This window comes from Arvicola amphibius, chromosome 1, assembly GCF_903992535.2.
Source record: "Arvicola amphibius chromosome 1, mArvAmp1.2, whole genome shotgun sequence".
NCBI lineage: Eukaryota > Metazoa > Chordata > Mammalia > Rodentia > Cricetidae > Arvicola > Arvicola amphibius.
In genome coordinates this window covers 136,007,569-136,032,651 of record NC_052047.1, presented here as the reverse complement: position 1 = coordinate 136,032,651, position 25,083 = coordinate 136,007,569, and the positions used below count along the sequence as shown (strand labels likewise).

Sequence of the window (25,083 nt, the reverse complement as noted above, 5' to 3'; positions counted from 1 at the left end):
GGGGAAACCAGAGACTCTCTATAAGGCTCTGGTTTCCAGAGGGATAAGGGGAGTCAACCAGGGCATAAAATGATGACCAAACACTGAAACCTGCTTTTAACTGCTGTGGGTACAACTTCCAAGCCTGGAGAGTTCTCAGTGCCCAGCAAAGATGCCCTTTCACTTGGCGCTTTCTGGGGAAGAAGAAAGTGTGGGCTGGTGGCTCCCATAAGCGGATGTACCCTGGACGGGTAGAATAAAGAGTCCTGAAACTCCCAGTCCTTCACACTTCCTCTTTCAAGTCTCAGTGCTGGCTCCCCCACCTGATACCCATGAGATTCTTAAGACATAGGTAGGATACCACTGTTACAGCAACACACACCAAGAGACATTTGTTATACACATGTCAAATGGCCATAGGACTCTGAATGAGTTAGAGAGTTCAGATACCTTGTAGCCAACCAAGGTCACTTTAGGACAGGGGTTTAGTGCAGCAGGCCTCAGACATCTCTGGTGGCCCTTCCGCTCTCCCAGTCCTTCTACAGGCAGGAAGCTCCCATAAAGTTACAGTGGCTCTTCTGCTGCTCCCTTTATGGGTATTGGCCTTGGCCCATGGAGTTTTTCAGTGCCCAGCTGTGCTATGAGACCTGGCCCCAGCTCCGGCATGAGCTCAGATGGTACAGCACAGCATTCCCCAAACCATTGTGCTGTGTGGCTCTGCTGGCTGTCATGGTGACCAAAGCAGGTATTTATCGGGGGGGGGGGGGGGGGGGAGTGGGAAGGAGGGGGAGACAGACAAATAAAGATTGAGATCCGTGAGATCTGATGTCAGTAAAGTACTAATCATGGGTACTGATTAGGGAAGCATGAGGACAAAGTCCTGATCCATTTTTACATAAGTCTATGTAAACAGCCAAGCAGGGCAGCACAAGCTTGTAATCCCAGCTCCAAGGACATAGAGACAGCAACTTACCCAGTCACCAAGCCCCTATAGGACAGAGAACCTGTCTCAAAAATGAGGTGGAGAAGTGACAGAGGGAGACAGCCAACGTTGACCTCTGCCATGAAATGCATATTCAAGGGGCGGGGCCGGGGAATGGGGACAGAGATGTGTGCTCACTAGACATGCAGAAGCCACTGACTGACAGATGGGCTTCTCAGAAGCAAGAGCATCCACCTTCTTGAAGGCTCCCCATCTTGGTAGCTGAAACTGAAGTCTGATAGCATTATAATCTGCATACTGTCCTGAAGAGGGGGCATTTCCCCCAAGAGCCCCCACACACACACTTAGTTCTTCTCTCTCCTGCCCACCTCCTCCCTGGTGCCTTTGCATGGGTGGAGTGGTTCTTTGCACAAGATGCTAAAATAATCAGGGTGTCCAGGTCTGGGGAACCAGCTCAGGCAGTGACTTCGCGGGTTTCAATGTGCCTCCACCAGACCTTTCTCAACCCAGATCCTAAAGGAACATCCTCAGCAGAGAGGGGACCTTCAAGGCCTCCGGCTGACTGAGACCATGACTTCTTTGCCACCCCTCACGTTACGTCATGGCCCTTTCCCTCCATACCAGTGAGACTGTCTGGCTTTCCAGTTGAAGACACTTTGAGAGTTTCCTGTGGTCAGGGCCTTAGTAATTCGTGACAGGAAACGTCACAGCTTCTGTTTCTGGAGAGCAGAGTCCTCAGATCCAGGTGATAGAAGGACATAGTACATTCAGAAATTTGGGGGGAGAATGTGGTCTCGCTGGCTTTTCCAGCTTTCCGAGGTTACCAGTGTTCTTGACTCCCCGCCCCTCCTCCGTCAAGGCCAGCCGTGCAGCTGTCTGTCCAGCTCCTCTGACCTCAGCTTCTGTGGTCTTCTGACTCTACCCCTCCTGTTTCCCTTGCAAGTACCCACATGACTGTATCAGGCCCACCCAGGTCTCCATCTTGACCTCTTCCAATCTCAAGATCTCTAAATGAATGTCTGCAAAGTCCCTTTTGTCCCGTAAGGTAACACACTGCTGGGGTCCAGGCTGGAGAGAATGGGCTGGTGTTGAACACTGAGGCTGAACCACTCTCTATTCCTTCAGAAAATTTCTGAACCTTCTTGGAGCTCAGCTGTGAAGTGGAATTAGTATCCCAACCCATGCACGTAACATCCTCGACTGTAGTCCACGCTCTAATCTGTCTAGTAGAATGCACGTATGAACAGTCCTGGTGCTTGACACCTGGTAAATCTAAACTTTACTCAGTGCAATGTGTGTTCTCCAGAGATGCTCAAGACTTTGTAGAAAGGCCTCTGGGAGGACAGGACAGTGGGCATGATGCAGTGGAGACAGGAGAGACCGCCCGGATTGAGGGTAGCGAGCAGCCAGGTTGAAGGAGTCTGAGAGATACTGCCCTGCAGTCATCATGCGGAAGAGGTAGTGTTTCTAGCATCCAGGATTGGGCAGAGGGCACAACGGGGTGGCAGGGCCAAGGCAGGAAGTGCAGCTAGTTCTGTCTGTGTAGAGCTGTGACTTGGACGGCAGCAGAGACTCTCATCTGTCATTCATTCTCTCATTTGTTAAGTATTTGCTGACGTCCTGCTGGGTAGGAGATGCTGACTCAAGAGCCTGCTTGTGCCAGAGGAATGCACCGCCTGTTCCCTGCATGCTTTTCTCAGGATGTGACTCCCTCTGTCCCATCCTCCCTACAACTACCACTAAGCCCTTACCCTGCCCTGGGTGGATGTAGCCCCAGGGGCAGAGGTGACTTCCTGGGCTGGGGCCCTGGCCAGCCAGATGTGCTGGGCTGAGAGCACTGGAGTGCTGCAGCAGTTGGTTCAAATGAACTTTCCATGATTCAGGAAGGAAGCCCTTGTCCAGGATGTATTTGCGGTGCCTCATCTTCCCACTCAACAGCAGGAGCCCAGATCTAGACCATGTTGTGTAAGGGTCATAGAAGACCTCCAGGGAGTGGGGTCACTCAGAACTCTAGGGCTCCTTGAGTCATTGCTTGGATGGCTGTGCCATTCGTACCCAGTGACCTGGCCAAGTTGTTGAGTCACATCGAATTCTCCGGTTACATCCAGGATGTCTGTTACTCATGCCTCAGAGCTGGCTATCCAAAGCTGACCGGATAAAGCCCTTCCTTCCAGCTAGCTATTCCCTTCTGAGATGGGCCTTTCTCAGTCCAGCATTAGATTCCAATAAAATCCTCCTGCTTCCAAGTCTCCCTAGAAATAAAGCCAGAGAAGATTCAAAGCATGTGCCTGCACCTCCTAAGTGGCAGTGGGACAAACTTTCAGAAGACATCTGTGGGGTTTGTTCATTTACTTGTTTTTTTTTTAAATCTAATTATTAGTAGTAGTATTGTTGAAGCTCTCCCTGTTGGCTGGGGAAGTTTTCTTTCCCGACCTGATTTTCTACCACATCTCGCGGTTAGTGTGTGCAAGTTGGGGCCAGGACTTGACATCAAGTGTCGTCCTCAGTCACTCCCCACCTTATTGTCTGAGACAGAGTCGCTCAAGAACCTGAACGCTGGCTTGGCTGGACTGGCAGTCAGGGAGTTCCAGGGATCCTCCTGTCTCGACTTTCCATTGCTGGGATCATAGGCATGTTCCGCCAGGCCAAGTTTTTTTCCCTGGGTGCTGAGGATCTGAACTCAGGTCCTCACACCAGAATAGCCAACACTTCACCCATTCAGCTGTCTATCTCCCTAGCTTGCTGTCTCAGGATTTTAGATGTTGGCATCCTAGACAGAATATTATCTGCAGTTCAAATGGGTATTGAGCTTCTTGTTCCAGTTCAGTCTTAATACTCAGGAAGCTTTTCCGTTGCCATGGCATGACCTTTATTCCTGCTAAAATACAGCTGGGGTTTTTCCTCAGGCTGAAGATTTCCTTTCAGCAGTGCTGTCTGCCAGAGCCACTAGCCTAGTGATGGAGAACATTAGACTGTTAACATCATAGGTATGTTACATGATCACCACAGGCCAAAAGCCACTGATTTTCCCTCGGAGGGGCCCCCAGACTTGCTGTTAGTGTCCATCTTGTCAGTCACCAGAGTCTACGGTCATTGATGTATGCCACATCAGCTGACCAGATAAGTTTTATGGGATCGTAAATATCCAGTGTTTATCTACAAGGCTGGTTTAAATGAGCCCGATTAACTTGAAATCCACTCAGGGTCTTGTATGTACTGATGGCCTACTGTAACTGACGGTTGCCGAGGGGAAGAAAGGATATTTTGCCAAGAGGCCTATTGCCGGGGAACCAGGAAAGCCTTGTTCCATCGTGTGAGAAGGAAATGATAGCATTTGTTCATTTGGGCTTCATTCCCTGGTAAAGGCAAAGGTGACTTGGAAAGGCAGATGCCACCTGCTTATGTCAGTGCCTGTGTCTGTGGGTTTAAGTGGCAGGAGTTGACAAAGAGAGAGGAGTGGACCGGCCCGGACTAGAGCAGCGTGTTTGCAGATGGAGATCATCTCAAGGAGAGGCTCAGAATGAGTAAACCTGGGGCTTCATTCAAGGCGCTGTCATCTTCACTTCCTTTTCACGGGACACCATGACACTGAGAACTTCCAGACCCGGTTACAAGTGTGAGCCACCGTGCTCAAAGCCAGAACTGGCGATTAAAATGCAGAGCAGTGTCAAGACTCCCTCCGAAAGGCTCAGCTTTATCTCCTGCCAGTGGCCAAGCACTGAGCGTTCCCTTATTAAGAACTCAAAGGCTTTAATTGATGTAGCACTGGAGCGATAAGAAAACTGTTGCCATTCTGTCCGCGGGAGAGATGCGCGGTCTCTCACCTTCGTGAAAACACACAGTGCAGAATTTTTAAGCGCAGCAACTTCAAGCCAGCATCCCTGCCTTTGCCATGCCTGCATCTCTGCCTTTGCCATGCCTTACGTGCCAAGACTTTTCAAATTCTTCACCATTCTGCCTCAGAGACAAGCACCAGCTGGCAGCTGGCATACCAAAGCCATGCTCAACACTAGCGTGTCACTCTCCTTACGGACTCAGTGAGAGGCTGAGAGTGTCAGCTCAGAAGGTTGTCTGTGATTTGGTTTCCTTTTTATCCCTTTCTCTTGTTGATGGATCCTTTGAATGTCAAGATGCATCCCAGTTAGAATCCCTCTGCCCCGCTTCTGAGTTTTCGGACTTGAACTTCACCTCTGAGAGAACAGCAATTTATCTTTCCTAAAAGCAAAGCCTCTGTCTTCATGCATGCAGCTTTATGTGGAGCAACATGACAGCATTTCATTTGATGCCAGGGAGCAGGTGAAAATCCACAGCTGCAGAAGAGAACCCTGGGGAGATGTGTCCACGGCCCTGGGTGCTTCATTTGCTGAGCACAAATGGCTGCCTCTGGGAGTGTTGGAGATAGGAGGCTGGCCCAATGGCCTTACGCTCATTTCTTCATGAATATCCTGCTCTTTGCAGTCAGTAGGCAATATATATGGTAAATACAAGGAAGATTCATGAGAGAAAGAGGAAAATGAACAAGGATTATGCCCAACCAGCTCCATGAAAAGGGAGAAACAGAAGAAGGCCCTGAGGGACCCAGCAGCCTTAGATCCATTTAGGCCAGCATTGACCCTACCATGTGAAATAGATTGCTCTGGCCAGAAAGGAGTCTTAAAGTCCATCCCTCTGGCATTGCATGTAAAAGTCAGCACTTCCCTGACCATGTAAATGGTGCTCCTATAAGAAAAACATAATGTTCCTGGAAGTAGGAGTTTAGTAGATACACGAGGCACAACCATCAAACAATCTCATGTCTTCTACGCTGCGACTTATTATCAATAAAGCAGATTTCACTTCAGATCATGGGGGAAACCCCTCTGCACTGGCTCTCCTACAGAAATTACTCCATGGGAGGGTGTGGCTGGTGAGCTGCACTAGAGGGAGCAATGCTAAGAAGTGCCCATGAGCTCTATCTGGGAACATATTGGTCCCAGAAACAGTCTTGCAAGTTGGAGGTAGTCAGATGAGACATGAGAACTGGACTAAGTTTCAACCGTTTATATCATTGTAAGTTTGATTCAACTTAATCTTTAGCCTTGAAATACCTGTTTCTTACAAGGGGTATTCCTTCACACCCCAAAGACTCTGTAGTAGGAAACATTAGACAATTGGATGAGGACCAGCATTTCATTCCTTCCTGCCCCACCCCCATCATTCAGTTGAAAGAGCAGCTTCAGGGTGTTGATGGGAACTGCCAGTCTGGGACTGCTGGAGGATGGAGAAGGGAAAACACCATTCTGTGCTCTCCACAGACAGGAACACAGAATAGGTACCGGGTGTGCTAGAGACCTGGTCTGGGCCATGGTCAGGTGCCTCTTGTCTCCCAGCTTACAGTAGCAGAGGAAGGCATGGCCCTGCCCCCTTCCACGTGACCGTTTCCTTTGCCTCATCACAAGTCTCTGCTAAGGTCATTGACAGAGATACTTCCTGGTTACCCATGTGTCAGCAGCAACCTGTGACACAGAGTCCCCTGCTCCTTCAGCACTTCCTGGTAGAGACACAAAGTTAATCTCAGAGGCCTGTATTGTTCAGGCTGCTGGGGAGAAAACTGTCTTGGCCAGATTTCTTGAAACTTGTTATCTTAGAAACTGACATCTCTTTACAAGTCATTTGGGAGGGGGTGGCATGTTTGTGTGTTCATATGCATGTTTTTGTGCATAAGGGCAAGATATCTCATGTCATCCCCAGTCTTTATTTTCTGAGATAAACTCTTGCTAAACCTGGAATTCAGCAGCTCAGTTAGACTGACTGGCCAGCAGATTGTAGGCATCCTCCTGTCTCTACCTCCTCAGCAATAAAATCATAGGTGCATATCTGGCTTTGTACAGGGATGCTGGGGATCTGAACCCAGCTCCTGAAAAGCACTTTACCAATCCAGCCCATCTATCCAGTCCCTCTTTAAACGTCATCTTTGGGGATTTCTTTTTTGTTTCTTAGGAATAGAAGGGTCATCAAAAAGGCATAAAACTACCTAGTGCCTCTCTGTAGTGTCTTCCAGTTGGAGGAAAATCCCTCTAGGCACGCACAGACTCTATGCAGATGTTGCCCAGATGGTCAGTATCTAAGAGGGAAGCAGGGAGCAGCCAGCATCATAGGCAATCAAGCTATTCTTCAGGAAAGGGCTGGTGGACACAGACTCTGTGGGAGAAAAGGGAGGTGATGCTACAGAGATGCTGTCTTTTCCTGCAACACAGCATTAGTTCTGGTTGGGGCTGGTGTACCTTAGCCAAGAGCTCCAGGAGACCTGTCTAAAATGCTTATTAGGAATAAAGAAAGGAACGTGCCAGGTATGGTGGCGCACACCTTTCATCCCAGCACCTGGGAGGCAGGGGCAGGTAGATCTGAGTTCAAAGGTAACCCAGTCTACATGATGAGTTCCAGGATGACCTACATAGTGAAACCCTGTTTCAAAACAAACAAACAAGCAAACAAAGAGGAAACAGACCGTCTGGCATGGGATGACTAGTCCAGAGGTCTAGAGCAGGCACAGCCCCATCTCACATGGAAAGAGGGTGACAATGGCGAGCTGTGTGCTTTTGCTATTGAACAAGGCAGCCATTTCTGCTAGGAGCTGATAAGGGAGCAGCACAGGTTAAAGAACAATGAGTATCGTTGCAGAGGAGGGAGGAAGCCCTGGCCTAGGACCAAATCTGATTGGAATGTAGATTGCATTGTCACCTTAGAATGCCAACAGAGACTCCCTGGATCTGGGAGCAAAGAATAGGGCAGGTCGGGACTTTGGGAAGTCACCTCCTAGTCATTGAAAGTGCTGTAAAGGGAAATGTCCAAACCAGATGCTGGAAGGGGAGGCAGGCCGAGAGCACATGGCCAGGCTCGGTTTGGCCTGCCCGGTTCTTCTGACGCCCTCACTGTCACCAACAGATACCTTTATGGCTGCCATATAAGAGCGCACCAAAGCTTTCTCCTGTAGCCCTCAATTCCTTGTTCTCTTTCCCTGGCAAGAAGAGGTGGTCTTAAGAGCGGTCACTCCTGGGCTCTCTATGACCCACAACCATCAGGGCATATCCTGCTGTGTACCATGACTATTGGCTCTGAGAACAGAGAACAATCTCCACAGAAATGACCGTTCCCTGAAGACGGTGCTTACTCTTGGAGCTCTCTAGGATGAAAACAAAAGATTTCTGCATCCCTCTCACTCTCCTCCCACCTTCCCACCCCCCCCCAGCACACACACACACACACACACACACACACACACACACACACACACACACTAGCCATCACTACTCCTTGGAGCCTGCCTAGCTTGTCTTTTCTCACCAGAATTGTGTGGGATATTGCTACAGAGAGTAGTTTCCCCTTGTCTGCAGCCAGCCGGCAAGCCAACTCCTTCCTGCTCCTGACCGGATCCGATTACACAGTCCAGCCTAATCTCTTGAGAGTCTGTGCATGCCTTGGGTCCCAAATCGAAGCCTACAGCACAACACAGAAAAATGAGTGGGCTGGGCCAGGAAAGGATGCCAGCTGTAGGTCCTCCAAGTTGGCAGCAGCCCCCTCCTGAGCCATCTGGGTACTGCATGCCACTTCTCCAAACATGGAATACCCCTCCCCTTAACCCCAAAGCCCAGTGCTGCTCAGAGGAAATCAGAAGCAGTGACGAGGAAGGTGCCCTTGTTCTTCTGTTCCAGGTGCTAAACCAGCCCCTGGCATCTGCTTCGAGAGAGTCAACTCCGCAGGGGATCCTTATGGCAACTGTGGCAAAGACTCCAGGAGCGCCTTCGTCAAATGCGAGATGAGGTATGAGGCCACATTCCCTGCAGCCGTGGCCTGAGCCCATACACATGGCAGAGGCTCCTCCACACCGCCCCTTTTCTGAGCTTGTGTATTCTTACCCTTCCAGAGATGCCAAGTGTGGAAAAATCCAGTGTCAAGGTGGCGCCAGTCGACCAGTCATTGGTACCAATGCCGTTTCCATAGAAACAAATATCCCACAGCAGGAAGGAGGTCGGATTCTGTGCCGGGGGACCCATGTGTACTTGGGCGATGACATGCCAGACCCAGGGCTTGTGCTTTCAGGAACAAAGTGTGCAGAAGGAAAAGTAAGAACCCCGTTCTCACTTGCATCCTAATGTAAGTCTGGAACACAGCCACGGAAGAGCCTGCTTAGGAACTGGGGGAGGAGACCAGTTGATCTTCCTAAAGCTCCTCAGAATATGATCTCTGGAATCCAACTCTTTGTACCTAAAAGAAAAAGTCAGTCACGCTGAGGACCCAGTCTGACCTTTGAGACACGAATTAGGGGACGTGGGGTTTGTCTTCTCCCTTTAGCAGAAAGGATTTCTTCCCCTGAGCTTCAGGGGGGACCTCCTGCCAGGAAGTGACCTCAGAAAGAAACACAGCAGTGGCGCATCTTGCTTTGGGGAAGTGGCAGAGCTCTTGGGGGCCTGTTCTCGCCTGGGCAAAGTGGGAAGTCAGCTGCATCTTCAGAGACTCTGCATAGAAAGGAGGAGCACAGAACGGGGGTCAGCTGAGAGACCGAAGGGGGTCCTTTGGGAGAACAGGGAGGAGAAAGGCTGAGATGCTTTTGGAGTTAAAAGCAAAACCAAAAATTTTAAAGGAAGAAAGCAGAATTTTTGAGTTCTGCCACACGGGTTTATATATGGGCATGTGTGCAGATCTGAGCGTGGGTGGCTGAGCACTGCTGACAGAGGCAACCACTTCCAACTAGCCAAGGCCATGCAGCAAACAGGAGCCTCTACAGTGACCAGATAAACAGGGCCCTGGGGAGCATCCCTGTGGATGCTCTGTGCCACTAGTGACCCCCAAAGCCCTACACAAAACTCATAAGAAAATCAGTTATAAGTTCTCACTTCCACTGAAACTACCTTAAATGACATTCGATATAAAAGAGCTCAGTCAATACTGTTCACATTGGACAAGTGTTGAATCCTACCCCGATAACCATGTCTGCAGTAAACAATCCAAGTTATTGTGCTCCATCCATGCTCACTAAAATGAGAGCTTTCTCTTTCATGTTATGTATGGAGGGTGTGCAAGCATGTGTTCATGTTTGTCTGTGACCTGGGGAAGCCAGAGGTCAACCTCTGGTCTCTTGTCTAGTGACATCCACTTGTTTTTTTTTTATAACAGTCTCTCACTGGAACCCAGGGATGCTAGTTAGGATGTCCAGCAAGCTCCAGAGATCCACCTTTCTCCACCAGCACACACTCCCGTGCTCGGTTTTCTGTTTTCGTTTTTGTTTTTACATGGGCTCTGGGGATTGAACTCAGGTCCTTAGGTTTGCACAGTAAATACGTTGCCAACAGATCTGTCAAGGCCCCTGCTTTCTCTGTTTCGTGTGCCTGTGTAAGGGAGGGGAGCAGAGGTATTGAGGCATGTGCTGTGTCTCCCACAGATCTGCCTCAATCGTCGATGTCAGAATGTCAGCGTCTTTGGGGTTCACAAGTGTACAATGCAGTGCCATGGCCGAGGGGTAAGTAGGATTTGCCACCTCCACTCAGCCAGCCCACAGCCAACTAATAAGTTTTCAGCTTTTCTGATGGATTTATTTTATGTGCATGAATGTTTTGCCTGTGTGCGTGCGTGCCTACAGAGGCCAGAGAGAGGTTCAGATTCCCCAGAACTAGAGTTACAAATTGCGAGCCACCATGTGATGCTAGGACCAAACCCAGGACCTCTGCAAGAGCATCAGGTGCTCTTAACCACTGAGCCATCTCTCCAGCCCCTCCTACATCTCTCCTGTAGCTTTTTAAAAGTTACAGTAGACAGTGAGCACCTCTTCAACATTTTCTTCCAGAGGCGTTTAACTGTCTCTGACCTTTACATAGCAGGAGAAATGTCACTTTCATTTAACAAAGAAAATCAGATTGAGAGGTAATTATCTTTTGAATTAACATTCTGTGATATAAAGAAAGAATTTTGTCATCTTCAAAGTAATTTCGAAGCTAACCTTGCTTCATGAAGGGCTCGCATTAGCATTTCAAGCAGAGCTGTCCCTCTTGCTCCCAACAGCCCAAATATGTCTCAACCAAGATCCTTGCAAAAGGGATTAAAATGAGGACATCAGATCTACCGAGCACGTGTTCTTGAATGCCCTTGCCATGGGTTTTGACTACCACATGCCGCTGAGTTCTGAGAGGCTTTAGGGAAGAAAAGGACTCTAATTGTTTAAAACGCAATTTAGTTTTCCTGATGCAGTTCATTTTTTCCCAATGGGATTATATTAATCTTGATTAGTTGCGCCAGTGGCTCATTTGTCCTCCTGGAGCTTTTCTACAGAAACCAGGCTCTAAATTGTATTTTTAGACTATCTAGACACTTGGGATTATGGCGGTCTTTGCAAAATCACCACCATGCTGTAACCATGACAGATTGCCGGGGCGCCTCAGACAGGCATGTTGATGTTCTGTTCAGCTGACTCAGTATCAAACGGAATCTCTTCATGTCTTCATTGGATTATAGATTCCTCTCTAATGGCAATAGATGAACAAGCCTGGCCCTTTTGTTTTAGCGACGATGCCAAGGCCAGTGTGATAGTGAGGATGTGTCCATAGTTACCTTGCTGGCTCAGAGAAAGTAGGGCAGAGGCCTCTCTCTGTGATACCTGTGGGGAATAGCCAGCTACGACTCTGTGTGGTAGTTAATCTCAACTGTGAACTTGGTGAGATCTAGTGTCACCTGGAAGATGGACCTATGGGCATGCCTGTGGAAGATTCTCTTCCTAGGTTAACTGAGGTGGAAAACCACGCCCAGTATGGGTAGCATCATTCCCTGGGCTAGGACTCTAGACTATATAAAAAGGAGAAAGTGAGCTGAGCACAGAACTCATGGCTCTCCAATTCTTGACTGTGCATGTGATGTGAGCACCTGTTTCAAGCTACTGTCTCCATGACTCCCATCCGTGATGCACTGGGACTGTGAGCCAAAATTAACTCTTTCTTCTTTAAGTTTATTATTTCAGGGTATTTTATTACAGCATCCAAAAGAAACTAAGACATTTTGTTACAGGTAGCTGACCCAATCCCTCTATTATGAGACCAGGCACACCACTAGTACCTCCAAGTAGGAAATCTGGACTGCAAATTCCTGCCTCAAGCTAAGATCACCCACACTAGGCAGGGTGTGAGTCTCATGGGTGGGTTGCCAGCTGTAGCACCTTTGCCAGGTATCGAGGATGTACCACAGACACTAGAGAGCTTTCTGTCCCACTTGCTCTCGACCAACCCAGGTTATGGTGGATATACAACCCTGCCATGTGAGCCTTGCCTCATCACTAAAACAAAAGAATTACATAAATCCATCCCTTAACAACCATTAGAAAGAACTCTGCAACTTGGTGGCCACAGGTGCTCTGCAAAAGAAAGAACCCTGATTAACAGGAGTGTCCTAGAAAATATCCCGCTTCCCACGGGCTCCGTTGACTGTTTGCCTCCACAGAGGAAGCAACTGGACAAGTGCCTGGATCCTTCACAGAAGCCAGTTAGAGCAGGGAACCATTACAAGCAAGACACAGACTGCAAATGTTTTGTTTGCCTTCAAATACTCAGGCATATTTGACCCCAGTGTTTTTATGCAGGCCCTGGAGTTGTTTACCAGTTCCACTGACTTCCACACAACAAGCGAGCCACCCAGAAATTCACTGCCTATAATTGACAGTGTTTAGGTGGAAGGGAAGTACAGATGCCAGACAGTCATCCGGGCTTGCAGTCCTTGATCTGGGTGGCTCTCCCCAGTCATCCTACCACTCACTGTCCTGCCCCTCCCTAATCTGCCAGGGGGACTTCTGTTCAGTGCTCCCATAGGCTTAGCTTACTTTTCGGAAAACAAGCCATGCAGGCTCCTGCACCTGAGACTGTAGCTCAGTGGTGGAGTGTTTCCCGACCTCATAAAGTGGGAGTGGCGAGGCACACCTAGAATCTCTCAGCACTCAGAAGGTGGAGGCAGGAGACTCAGAGAAATTCGAAGCCACTCTAGCTAGTTCAAAGCCACTCTAGTTCAAAGACAGCCTGGAATGCATGAGACCCTGTCGCAAAAAATAAAAAAATAGAAAAAATAAAAAAAGAAAATCTTCTGGTTTTCACACTCAAAATCAATTGGTTCATATCCAGTTTGGTGAGCTATGTAAACAGCAGTGGATCCAAGCAGAGGAACCACTGTGGGTGACCCTTGGCGAATAGATGAAGACTTCTGGGTCCTCCCACTGGAGCTCTGGTCTCCCATCCGGGACCAACAAGGGCAAAAGCACCCTCTCCTGCCATCTTCTTTGCAAGGAAGAGTTCCGCTGTCTTTGCCTATCATATATTGTAACGGGGAGCCAGGTAATGGCCACAAGGGGCTGAGAGAAAGAACGGGCATTTGGGGACAACAGTAGGCTCCCAGGAACATTGCCAGACCCCTGCACACTTCCATGGGCATCGGAAATAAGAGGTCCAGCTGTAGACCTACTTCCCCACCCCAGACTGCTGGATCCTCCCTGAGCCTCCCGGAGAAGACAGATTTATGCATCTTCTGATTCTGTGTCCCTAAGTGGGTTTCCCTAACCACCAAGAAGGGCAGCTCCATAGCTTTCCTGGGGAGACCAGGAAAGGGGAGCCGGCTCTCAACAGCAGCTCATGAGCACAGGCAGGCTGTGCCGTTCTCCTCTCCTGGGGCTCCAGTCCACTGGTGTGGTGATGTCCAGGGCTGAGTCTCTCAGTCTCACATTTACTGAGTCTACATATGTTGCTGAGGGGATCTGGCAGAGTACCCTGGTCTTCTGTGTCCTGACCCCTCTGGATGTTTTTCTCCACTTCTGCCCCAAAGGTGTGTAACAACAGGAAGAATTGCCACTGTGAGGCCCACTGGGCCCCTCCCTTCTGTGACAAGTTTGGTTTTGGAGGAAGCACAGATAGTGGGCCCATCCGGCAAGCAGGTGAGTGGAGCTGCGGCATCACTGGGAGGGGATGCTGAGCTGCTTAAGGCCTTGGGTACTGGGCAGGTATCCCCACAATAGGGACTCTGAGTGCCTCTGTCCCAGCCTGAACCTTTCAGGTTCTAAATGCTTTGACTCTCCCTTGGCCTTTCCTTTGGCCCTGGCTCCCCCTCAGTGCAGCTAAGGCATTGTGTTGGCCATTTTCTCTCCCTGTGGCACTCCCAGCTAAGGCAATGTCCACAGTGCACTACCAGATGCGTGTGAATGTCACTGTCATAGCAAAGGACTTTGTAAAGGGTTACTTTTGTGTGCTACCACCCCAGTGCATTTCAAAACTCTGAACAGAGGAGTGATAGCAGAGAGAGGGAGAGAGAGAGAGAGAGAGAGAGAGAGAGAGAGAGAGAGAGAGAGAGAGAGAGAGAGAGAGAGGAGAACAAATAAGAACAGCAGTTACTTCTTAATAAAGAGAATGGTCACCACCAGAGAGGGCTCAGCTGCTAAAGTGCTGGCCACTGTACTTCAGTGTGGATCCACAGAACCCACAGGAGAAGTTGAGCGTGATAGTGCATGTTTGTAATCTCAGCAAAAAGCAGAGATAAGAAAATCCCTGAGAGGGCTAAGGTTGGAGCCTAGTCAATCGGGTGTTTATCTAGCGTGCATGAGCCCCTAGCTCAGTGGGTCACGACCCTTTGGGTTTGAATGACCCTTTCATGCAGCTCACCTAAGAACATCTGCAATTCCTAGTGCTTGAACTGGCTCTTTGGAGCTCATTCCCTATGGAGGGATACCTTCCTCAGCCTAGATACAGTGGGAAGAGCCTTGGTCCTGCCTCAAATGATGTGACAGACTTTGTTGATTCTCTCTAAGGAGTAGATGGGAGTGGGAGGAGCAGGAGGAAGGGAGGGAGAGGGAACTGGAATTGGTATGTAAAATAAGATTGTTTTAAAAATAAAAAAGAACATCTGTAGATCAGATATTTACATTATGATTCATAACAATAGCAAATTACAGTTATGAAGCAATGAAAATAATTTTATGGCTGGGGGTCACCACAATATGAGGAACTGTAGTAAGGAGGTGTAGCCTTGGGAAGGTTGAGAACCACTGCTCTAAATTTAATCCCCAGTATGACATACCTGTCATCCTAGCAGTGGGAATATAGAGGAGGATCAGGAGTTCAAGGCTATCCTAGGCTACATAGCAAATCCCAGGCCATCTTGGACTCTATGAGACCCTGTCTCAGAAAAGAGTCATCTATAGAGTAGAGAGATTGCAAATACAGAGAACTGGCTGTGCCAAGGCCTAGGGACAGGGTGGAGTAGGACAGGATAACAGTCACAACTCCCAGGATACAGATTGGAGCAGAGTCATGATACTTCCTGGAACACTGGCTGGACAGCTCAGCAGATGACACTGCTATCTATGGAAACAGGCAACCCTGATGCCACTTAGGGTCTGGCAGGACTTTGATTGGATCACTTTAAGATGTAAAGTTGATGCAAGGGACTGAAAATTCCCTTTTGAGATTCTTGCTGGTCATTTTTTACTTAGATGAGGCAACAGAGTTTAGCTGAAGCTCAGGGCTGCTACTAAGCCTAGGAGGAATGCCAGTTGACAAGAGCCCAGCAACGGTGCCCTTCCAGTCATGCAGATGGCTGGAGAAAGACAGCACTGGGAGCCCCCATAGCACTCATTGGCTGAGGACAAAGTACAGAACAGGGTGGGTGCCAAGACATTGTGCCCAGAGCTGGGGCAGCTGCTACTTGGATTAGCAGTAGCTGAGCGCTGAAGGGAGACAGGAAGAGGGTAAATCTGGCTCCCCAGAAGTCTACAGGGACTGTTGAACACCTAGGGTATGCAACTCGACCTGAACATCCCTGGTCAACGTACAGACTAGCTAAGGGGTCCCTGTTCTCCAGGACTTCACCATTCTGATGAGCTTCCAAAGAAGCCTCCTGTGATTCCTAGCACCTCCTGGATTACCTCTGGCTATCTCTGCAGTCAGGAGGTAGCCTGATGGGTTACATGTTCTCCTACCCACGTGTGCTAAATAAAATGGCATCAAATTACAAAAGGAAAAAAAATACTATTTATTTTAAATCACAAACTAGCTTGAAATTTGCTATGTAGCCAAGGATAGCCTGGAGCTTCTAATCCTCCTGCCTCTACCTCCCAAGTGCTAGGGTCACAGGTGTGTGCACCATCACATCTGGTTTGTGGGGTTCTGGGGGTCAAACTTAGAGCTTCCTAAATGTTAGCTATACACTCTATGAACCGAGCTACGGGCCCAGCCTCAGCCCCAGAGGTAAAATTTCATAAAGAATGCATGGGCATTCTCCCGACAATAAGGAGCTTGCCCCCAAAGGCATTAGTAAGTCCTTAACGGACAGAAACCAAATCCAGGGTAACTTCATTTAGGGTGCTGTTTTTTTCTTTTCTCGTTCTGCAATTTGAGATGCCCCAAGATGAAGTCTCAATCAAGAATAGATAAAGGGGTGACAGATAAAAGTAAACTCCAACTGGAATGTGAAAGGAGCCTAGAATCAAGGATATGTGGGGAGAGGTCAAAGATGACCTTTGGGGAGCCCCCAATCCTGATAAGATGGTCCCCTGGTACTTTGTGTAGCTCCAGGGTCCACTCTGCCTAGGGAAACCTGTGTGGTCCTGCCAGGGTCCCACCTACCAGACCATGTCTCGGCACTAGCAAGTTCCACAGCTGTCACAGATGAATAATGGTGGCATAGACCAGAACTCCAGCACGACCTTTGAAGAGAGACTAATTTATTAGGATGTCGTTCAGGGATTTACGTGCACTGGTTCTGTTTGTTCCTTTAGAGCTTGCTCTGCCATAAATGTCACAGTGCGATGTCTTCTGTATTTTATTGGAACGGCCTCCTCCCCTGAGCCAAATGTGTTTTGTTTCAGATAACCAGGGCTTGACTGTAGGGATCCTGGTGAGCATCCTGTGTCTGCTGGCCGCTGGATTTGTGGTGTATCTCAAAAGGAAGACCTTGATGCGGCTGCTGTTTACACATAAGAAAACCACCATAGAAAAGCTGAGGTATGTCCTCTCAAGAAATGACAGCTTCTCTCTGCATCACCCTCAGCCAGGGAGGGAGGCAGATTTTTCTGGATAGTAACACTGGGTCTTTAGGTTGATTTGGTTTGTTTGGCTTTTGTAAATGTCTGCCAGGCCAGCTGTCTCTTTGACTCTCCCTTCAAACTATGTGCCGTCCATTACATAAATAAGAGGGGTGCTGGTGAATTCCACGGATGGGTCTGCTCTCATCTCTGCATTAGCATTTTTTACAAGGCATGCGGACCATGGAATGTGTTCCTCAGATGGCAGGGCTTCGGGCCCCAGTGTGCTGGGAGACGCTATTGCTGAAAGGCCAGCTTCATGAGAAACAGCCCCTATGCGCCCAAAGCTAAGTCTCTATGATCTTTGGCTAGCTAGCTTGATAGACCAGTGGCCGGAAAGCAGAGGTTAGCATTCATGTTCAACTCATAGGCATGTTAGAGCTTTTTTCCTCCTGCATGATTGGCCATGGAGAGAGGGAGGGAGAGAAAAAGAGAGAGAGAGAGAGAGAGAGAGAGAGAGAGAGAGGAGATAGATAGATAGATAGATATAGATAGATAGATAGATAGATAGATAGATAGATAGATAGATAGATAGAGATACACACACACATATCAGCAGGAACAGGATATGAGGAATTATAGCAAGAAGGTGGACAAGTCCTTACTTAGCAAATGTGGGGTTGCCTTGCAGGTGTGTGCACCCTTCTCGGACACCCAGTGGTTCTCAACTTGGCCAGGGTCACCCCACCCTTGGAAAAGGCCTGCTGATGAGCCGGCCACCACATCCCAACACCCCCAAGGTAGGTCATACAAGGACATGGTGTGCTGTAAAGGCACGGAGTTTTACAGAACAAGGTTGCCTGGGAAACCTGTGAAATGCTTAGTCAGCACACTTGGTTCAGCCATACCCCACTGCCCCTGCAATGGTCAGGGCCCAGAGGCAGGCCCCAGAGTAATCACCTGAGGTCCCTAAAAGGTTCTCACAATGTAGTGAGGAGCTGTGGGCCGGATTCCCGCCGCCCTGCTCCCTCATGCTTAGCTTTACACGCAAAATAACATCACACAAATTGTATTCTTTTAAATACTGCCTGGCCCATTATTTTCTGCCTCTTACTCACATCTTGATTAACCCATATCTAATAATCTGTGTAGCACCACAAAGTGGTGCCTTACCAGGTAGATTCTAGCGTATGTCCATCTTGGGCTGGAGCTTCATCGCGTCTGGCTTCTCTCTCTGAGGAGAGGCGTGGCATCTTACTGATCCTTCTACCTCACTTCCTCTTCCTGTTCTGTCTACTCCACCCACCTAAGGGGCAGTCTATCAAATGGGCCAGGCAGTTTCTTTATTAGCCAATGAAATCAACTCAAGAAGAAGACTCTCCCACATCATTTCCCCTTTTTCTGTTTAAACAATAAAAAGAAGGCTTTAACTTTAACATAGCAAAATTACATATAACAAAACAGTTAAAAAGCAAGAATTATAGTTACAATATTTATATCTACTTTATCTTTTATCATAACTAAGGAAAACTATAACTATCTATCCATTCTTCAACTCCATCAAAGACTCCAGAAGGATATAATATTACCTAGGTGAACAAGAAGTAAGCTACTTCCAAAACTCTAGAAATCACAGAGACATCTCGCTGCCTGGACAGTCACCCAAAGTTCCTCTGTACCGTTGGGGCATCCATCTTTGGCCTTCAGGCCCATAGTTTCCAGCAGACATTTCCATGATGCAGGAAATTCCAAAGGCAGTTCAGTCAGTATCTGCTGTGTCCTGCACAATGTCTCACAGACTCTTTCATGTATGAGGAACCCTGAAAGATCATCTCACCTTTAGGCAAGTTCAGCAGTCCTCTTTCTGTGGGTTCTTTGTGTCCAGTTTATGCCAACAGTCCAGGAAAGAGCAGTTTCTTGCCCAAGTGGCTATCAAACTCCATAAGGATCCTTTTTGATGCCCATCTTCCTCTTGAAGTAGATTGGTGCTGCCAGGAGCTGACGTGTCTCATTGTCATGAAAAGTCCTAAGTTATTAAGACATTTAAAATGCCATATTCTGTAGTCTTTGGAAGATATGAAGTATGCCTATCTAACTGAAATATATCTCTATATATCTAGAAAATCTAATAACATGACTACAAGCTTAACTATTATCAATGATTATCCATTAACAACCTATATTTCCTAATTATACATTACATTTTTAAATGAACTACACAATTACAATACCTTAATCAAGATCAGAAATACATATACATATAACAAATTGACCTTAAAATCCATACCATTGCAAATCATTTATCTCTATATCATATCCCCCTTTAAATGTAAAAGAACATTTATAAACAATATTTGGGAAAATGGGCGCAGTAATTTCTCTCCAAACTGCTTCCTGCTGAATGGGGGCGCTGTTATTTAGGTCTTTCATGGTGTAACCTGTGTGCTAGGTTCCTCTCAGTTGGCAGTTGAGTGAAGTAAATTTTTGAAGATGTTCACAGCAACCTTCAGGAGGGCGTGGTCTATCATACCATATTGGGATAGAAGCAATCCACATGGTCTCATTTTCTGTAAAAACAAAAGAAACTCCTTTCCAAAGCATCATGTCCTTAGATCCAAATTGTAAAGTCAAGGTATATTCAAAATATCTATTCTGGAATAGTTTAGCAGTATTTGTAAACAAATATCTTTTAGCAGCTGTTGCTCCTTCCTCAGCATTCAAACAATCCAAAGAGAACATAATAGTATACAGCATCAAGATTCTTTGTGTATTTTCCATCTTTGTACGGCTTTATTTTAACCTCTATTTCATTTATTTTTACTTTTATTTTTTTATTTTTTGACAAGTTCTCTGTATATCTTTGTCCTGGAATAACTCTATAGACCAGGCTGTCCTTGAACTCTCAGAGATCCACTTGCCTCTGCTTCCCAAGTGCTGGGATTAAAGGCGTATGCTACCACACCTTGAACTCACAGAGATCTGTCTGTCTCTGCCTCCAAGGCATTGGGATTAAAGGTGTGTGCTGCCACACCTTGAAGTCACAGAGGTCAATCTACCTCTGCCTCCCAAGTGTTGGGATTAAAGGTGTGTACCACCACAACAAACTACTTCCTTTTTTTTTTTCTTTTTCTTTTTTTTTTACATTTAAGAACTTTAACCTTTAGCCTGCATATATTTTTAACACAGTGTAAACCACTTAGACATTTTCTTTGACTTTGAATTATTCTTTTACTGTATATCTCTCTTTCTGACTACATGAGTCTTTACTTTACCAAGCAATATCAGTAGGACTAAAGCCGTGACTTTGGCGGCTAGATCCAGCCCATTCCTTAGCTTTCCAGCCTAATGGCAGAGGTACTTGCTAGAGCCATTCTTATTACCACAACTCTGTGGCGTTTCAAGGTCCATGCCAGCAAGCAAGCTGCAACAGTGTTAAACAACAATCAAAAGCTCCATAGTCAGGACTGCCTGCTTGAAAGAGTCAGAGTTTGCCCTAGCCGAATGGCCCAGAAAGCCATGTTAAAACAGCACAACATTTTTCCTGCTGTGGCTGAAAACCGAAAAGCACACATTCAGCGTTTCATCAACACTCTTTAATTGTTTTGTGGCAGGAACTCTTAAAAGGGCTGCAGGGTTTTGCAGCTAAAGCTGAGTCAGGAAGCCTCTCTTAGATGAGAGTGCTTGCTTGTCTCTAGCAAACAAAGCCAAACCTGAGAAATTGCTGCTACCGAGAAAACATGCTTTACTCTAGTCTTTCCCAAGCTTTCTGTGGATTCAGTTATCCATGTTGGGCGCCATTCTGTAGTGAGCTGTGGGCTGCATTCCCGCCACCCTGCTTTCGGCCTCCTGACTAGCTTATACCCTGAAATATCAACACACAAATTGTATTCTTTTAAATACTGCCTGGCCCATTATTTTCTGCCTCTTACTCACATCTTTATTAACCCATATCTAATAATCTGTGTAGCACCACAAAGTGGTGCCTTACCAGGTAGATTCTAGCGTATGTCCATCTTGGGCTGGAGCTTCATCGCGTCTGGCTTCTCTCTCTGAGGAGAGGCGTGGCATCTTACTGATCCTTCTACCTCACTTCCTCTTCCTGTTCTGTCTACTCCACCCACCTAAGGGGCAGTCTATCAAATGGGCCAGGCAGTTTCTTTATTAGCCAATGAAATCAACTCAAGAAGAAGACTCTCCCACATCATCACAAGGCAATCAATGTCCCAATATTGTGTTGTGTTTGGATGCAAACCAAGTCAATCTCTACAGTGACCTAGACCTGCCAGGCTCTCGGCAGCCACACTGGGAATGCAGCCAGAGCAGACTCCTGTTTCCAGGGGTCACCAGCTGTGCCTAGGTGAGTTTTCTGGCCTGGGTCTAAGTTCTACTGACCTAAGTGTTGCCCAAGACTGTGGAATCCATGCCTACTCCATTCTTTTAAAAAGCTATGTCCTTGTCCTTGGGTATCCAGTGGTTCCCCAATGCTTCAATGTTTTGCTTATCCACAAGAATTCTTAAATATTGAACTCCATTATGGTTTGGATGTGAGTTCAACACTGGCCCATGTGTTGCATACTTGGCCTCTGGGTGGTGATGCCATTTGGTGTGATGTGGGGGAAACTTTAGGAAGTCGACCCTCCTGAAAGGAGGTCAATCCCAAGGCAGGAAGAAAGGATTTGAAGGCTGTACTGGTCCCCTGTCACTTCCTCCCTTCCTTTATCTGTCCATCCAATGGTTCTGCACACACTGCTATCCTGCTGTTCTACATAAGGGCGTGGGGCCAGGCAACTGTGGACTGAACCTCTGAAGCCATTAATTAGCCTTACTAACCCTTCCTTCCAAGCCGCTCACCCAGGCACTCTGTCATAGCAAAACAATGGCCAACTGAGGCAAACTCAGACAGATGGAAACGGAACAAGACAGGTGCCACGAAATGAGAAATAATGGAAAAGAATATTATCACCAGTGCAGCAGGCAATATATTGTTTTACTTCTCTTGGTCTAAAAAGTAGAGGTTGGGCTTCTAAAAGGGAAGCCATCGCTCCCAGTAAATGTGCCTCCCTTCGTCTCCAAACCTGGAACCGCCAGCTACAAAGGTGTGTTTTATGGGGGCCAAAAGCAAGATCTAAACACTGGAAATGACCCAAAGGTCTATCAACAGGTGAAAGGATTAATAGTGGCATGTTACACAGTGGTTGCTACTCAGCAAGAAGAGAGTTAGCCACCGACTCGCATGACCTCGGGGGTAAAGCTCAAAGTAGCCATTCCAAGCCAGAGAACCCAGGCAGAAAAGGAGCACACACTCTACAGTGCAATTTCTATGCAACTTTAAAACATAAAAATGTATTTAGAATGATACAAAGAGGATGCCAAGGTCTGGGGGGTAAAGGGGGTACGGAGGCAAAAGTGTCAAGGAAGCTCTTCTGGGTGATAGAGACCTTGTCATAATTGCTATAATAGCCCCATGGGTATGAACATCAGTCAAGCCAGGCATAGGGGCCCATGCCTATAATCCCAGTACATGAAAAGCATCTTCGGTTCAAATCACATAAACATGGATGGGTTAAAAAAAAAAAAAGCTGAGTAAAGAAAAAAATCACTTAATTCAATTAACAGGGTATCAGTCATACCTCAGTAAAGTTATTTATAAAAAGAAAGAATATGGGGTGCCAGGTCATGCTGTGCCTGCTCTGGTCCTCCTTCCGAACATGAGGAAGATTGTCCAGAGATGAGCACCTCGCCTCCAGGGCAGATAGTTCACGCATTACCCTTAGCGTGTGTACACTGAGCCCATGCCTTCTTCATAATGTTTTCGTGATCCAGTCTGTGTCTTCATACTTGGTACTTCAGGTTATTTCATCTATTTGTTACTTAAACCAGCTTGAAGATTGATTGATTGAGGTAGAATCTTCTATTTAACAAACACTAGCTTCAAATTCTCAGTCCTCCTACATCAGCCTTCCAAATGCTACTGTCACCAGTTTGGTTCTTAATGTTTGCTTGTTTGTTTGTTTTAATCTATATAAAAATCATCTCTCCATTTCAGATATAGGGAATGCTTCCTTTAGAATTTTGAGGTATAAATAAATAAATACAGTCCTTCATATGGACACCACGGACTTCCCCTCCCCACTGGTCATAAACTAGTTAATGCTGTTCTTTCCTCAGGGAGTAAACTCCATCAGAACTGACTCTCTGCTTTGACCGTGCAGGACAGGCCGTCACTGCAAAGCCAGAAGATTGACATCAGCAGGCCCCTCAACACTCGAGCCATCCCTCATCCCCAGTCACCTCGGCGAGTGCTCCCACCTCTCCACCAGGCCCCACGTGCACCTAGCGGCCCTGCCAGGCCCCTGCCTGCCAATCCTGCACTCAGGCAGGCCCAGGTATGCCTCCCGTGCTGACGGGGTGGGATGCAGTTCAAATCCAGGCTCTGCTAGTTGCTAACATGTAAACTTGGACAAATTGTTTAACATACTGATTTATGAAATGGAATTCAGTTAATCAGATGGTTAACAGAGATAATCCACATACAATGCCTACAGTAATTTTTAAAGTATTCAGAATTGTTCCCATGCCCATGTAATTTATCATGTAAGCCAGGATTTAAACTTTTTCTACCATGAAGGCTTTTTACCTGGAGGAATTTTCACAGGACTCTGGGTATATAGGTAAGAAATTATAGGAAAATGTTAAAAATCTGTATTTTCTGTAATTAAGTCTTTGTTCTGGGGGAGCAGAGAACCTTCTATGTACAATGGAAGCATGGCAATTCCTAGCAGTCTTAAATCTGAACCGAGGTGTTCTTGGCAGTGTTTGTCGGTGGTGTATGGTGTGGTCGTTCGCATGTTCAAAACTGAGGCTGCAGTGAAGTCATGGGATGCGACACAGGCCAGCACTGCCAGACCACCACAGGTTCAGTGCGCATTTGGCTTTGAAATAGCTTCTGGTTGCTACATGTTGAGTTAATGGCACACAACTGAAGAAACTGGGATTTCAAGTAAAATATTTTGAGACTAGTAATGGGTACTGTTGGCAACTCAAATAATGAAACAGAATCATTTTTAAATGCTATTGTTATAGTTTCTTGTGGGATTATTTTTATATATGTATAATTACGCCTTTTGCATCATTGAGGTTATTCTCTGTGCACATAGCTTTACAGCCTGTGATTCTGCTGTAAAGTTGTTTCTATATATACCTTGGCATTGCAGAGCCTATAAAATGTTCTTTAAGTGGCAGTGTGCCTCTTGGATGTGGATTAGCTTCTGAAGGACCTGTGAGTTAGTTTGATGTGTTTGATTGCTGTGACTTTTGCTTTATAAACAGCTCTCTTTTGGAAGATCTAGACAGATGCATTTGGAGTTCCTTTAGGGAAGATTCAAGTGAAATATCAGATTGAAAACACAAATCTTCAAGTGGCCGGACAAAGTTAAATGTTTGGTTAGAGTATTGCATGTATTTAGGTTCCCATATTGATACCAGCGAGGTCATAATGAGAAAGACAAAGGTTGGTGTTTCAAAGCTTTGCTTATTTGATCTGTAAACTGCAACATCTCCTTTTTCTGTCTGTCCAGCAGTTCAGTCATCTCCTGAGAGGGGTACTGAAGTGTGCCTGAGCCGGCAGTTTCTGTTTCAATTTAAACATTTCTTAGTATTTGAGGTTCATTTATCCAAAGTGTTGTCTCCTCGGCATTTTGAAATTTGGGGCTGGGTGTTGTGTGGGATTTCCTTGGGCTTTTGTGGGAGGCTCAGCAGCACTGACCTCTCTCTCGATCGACAATTACACTTGTAATCAAGTTTTCATTATTGCTGTCTCCTGAGGGTCAAAATTGGCCTTGATGGGAAAAAAAACAGCTCTCTGAAAATGAATCCATCTTTATCCCAGTATTTGATTGCTTCAGGAGAAATGCAGAATTCCCAGCCTTTAGGTCTCACTGACCTCATTTTTAAATAATGGATGACTTAAAACCATGCCTTTGAAGCTAGAAAAATGCCTCAGAGGTTAAGAACACGTACTGTTTTTGCAGAGGACCCACATGACTTCTGCAGGCTTGCACATGGCGCACATACACTTGGACACATGTGTACATGTAAAATATTTTAGGTGGCCTCTATGGGCATCAAGAGCCACTTGGAATGGAAT

General features: G+C 46.9%; 1 protein-coding gene across 1 annotated transcript in view; it reads left to right on the top strand.

Annotated features, from left to right (window-relative positions):
• Positions 1-25,083, top strand: part of Adam12 (ADAM metallopeptidase domain 12) — a 224,963-nt gene that overhangs the window by 187,057 nt on the left and 12,823 nt on the right. The window contains exons 14-20 of the mRNA XM_042054216.1: positions 8,614-8,722; positions 8,826-9,024; positions 10,341-10,418; positions 13,748-13,856; positions 16,782-16,917; positions 17,629-17,737; positions 23,150-23,323. Of these exons, the coding sequence (XP_041910150.1) occupies positions 8,614-8,722; positions 8,826-9,024; positions 10,341-10,418; positions 13,748-13,856; positions 16,782-16,917; positions 17,629-17,737; positions 23,150-23,323 (914 nt within the window). The remainder of the gene's footprint in view (positions 1-8,613; positions 8,723-8,825; positions 9,025-10,340; positions 10,419-13,747; positions 13,857-16,781; positions 16,918-17,628; positions 17,738-23,149; positions 23,324-25,083) is intronic.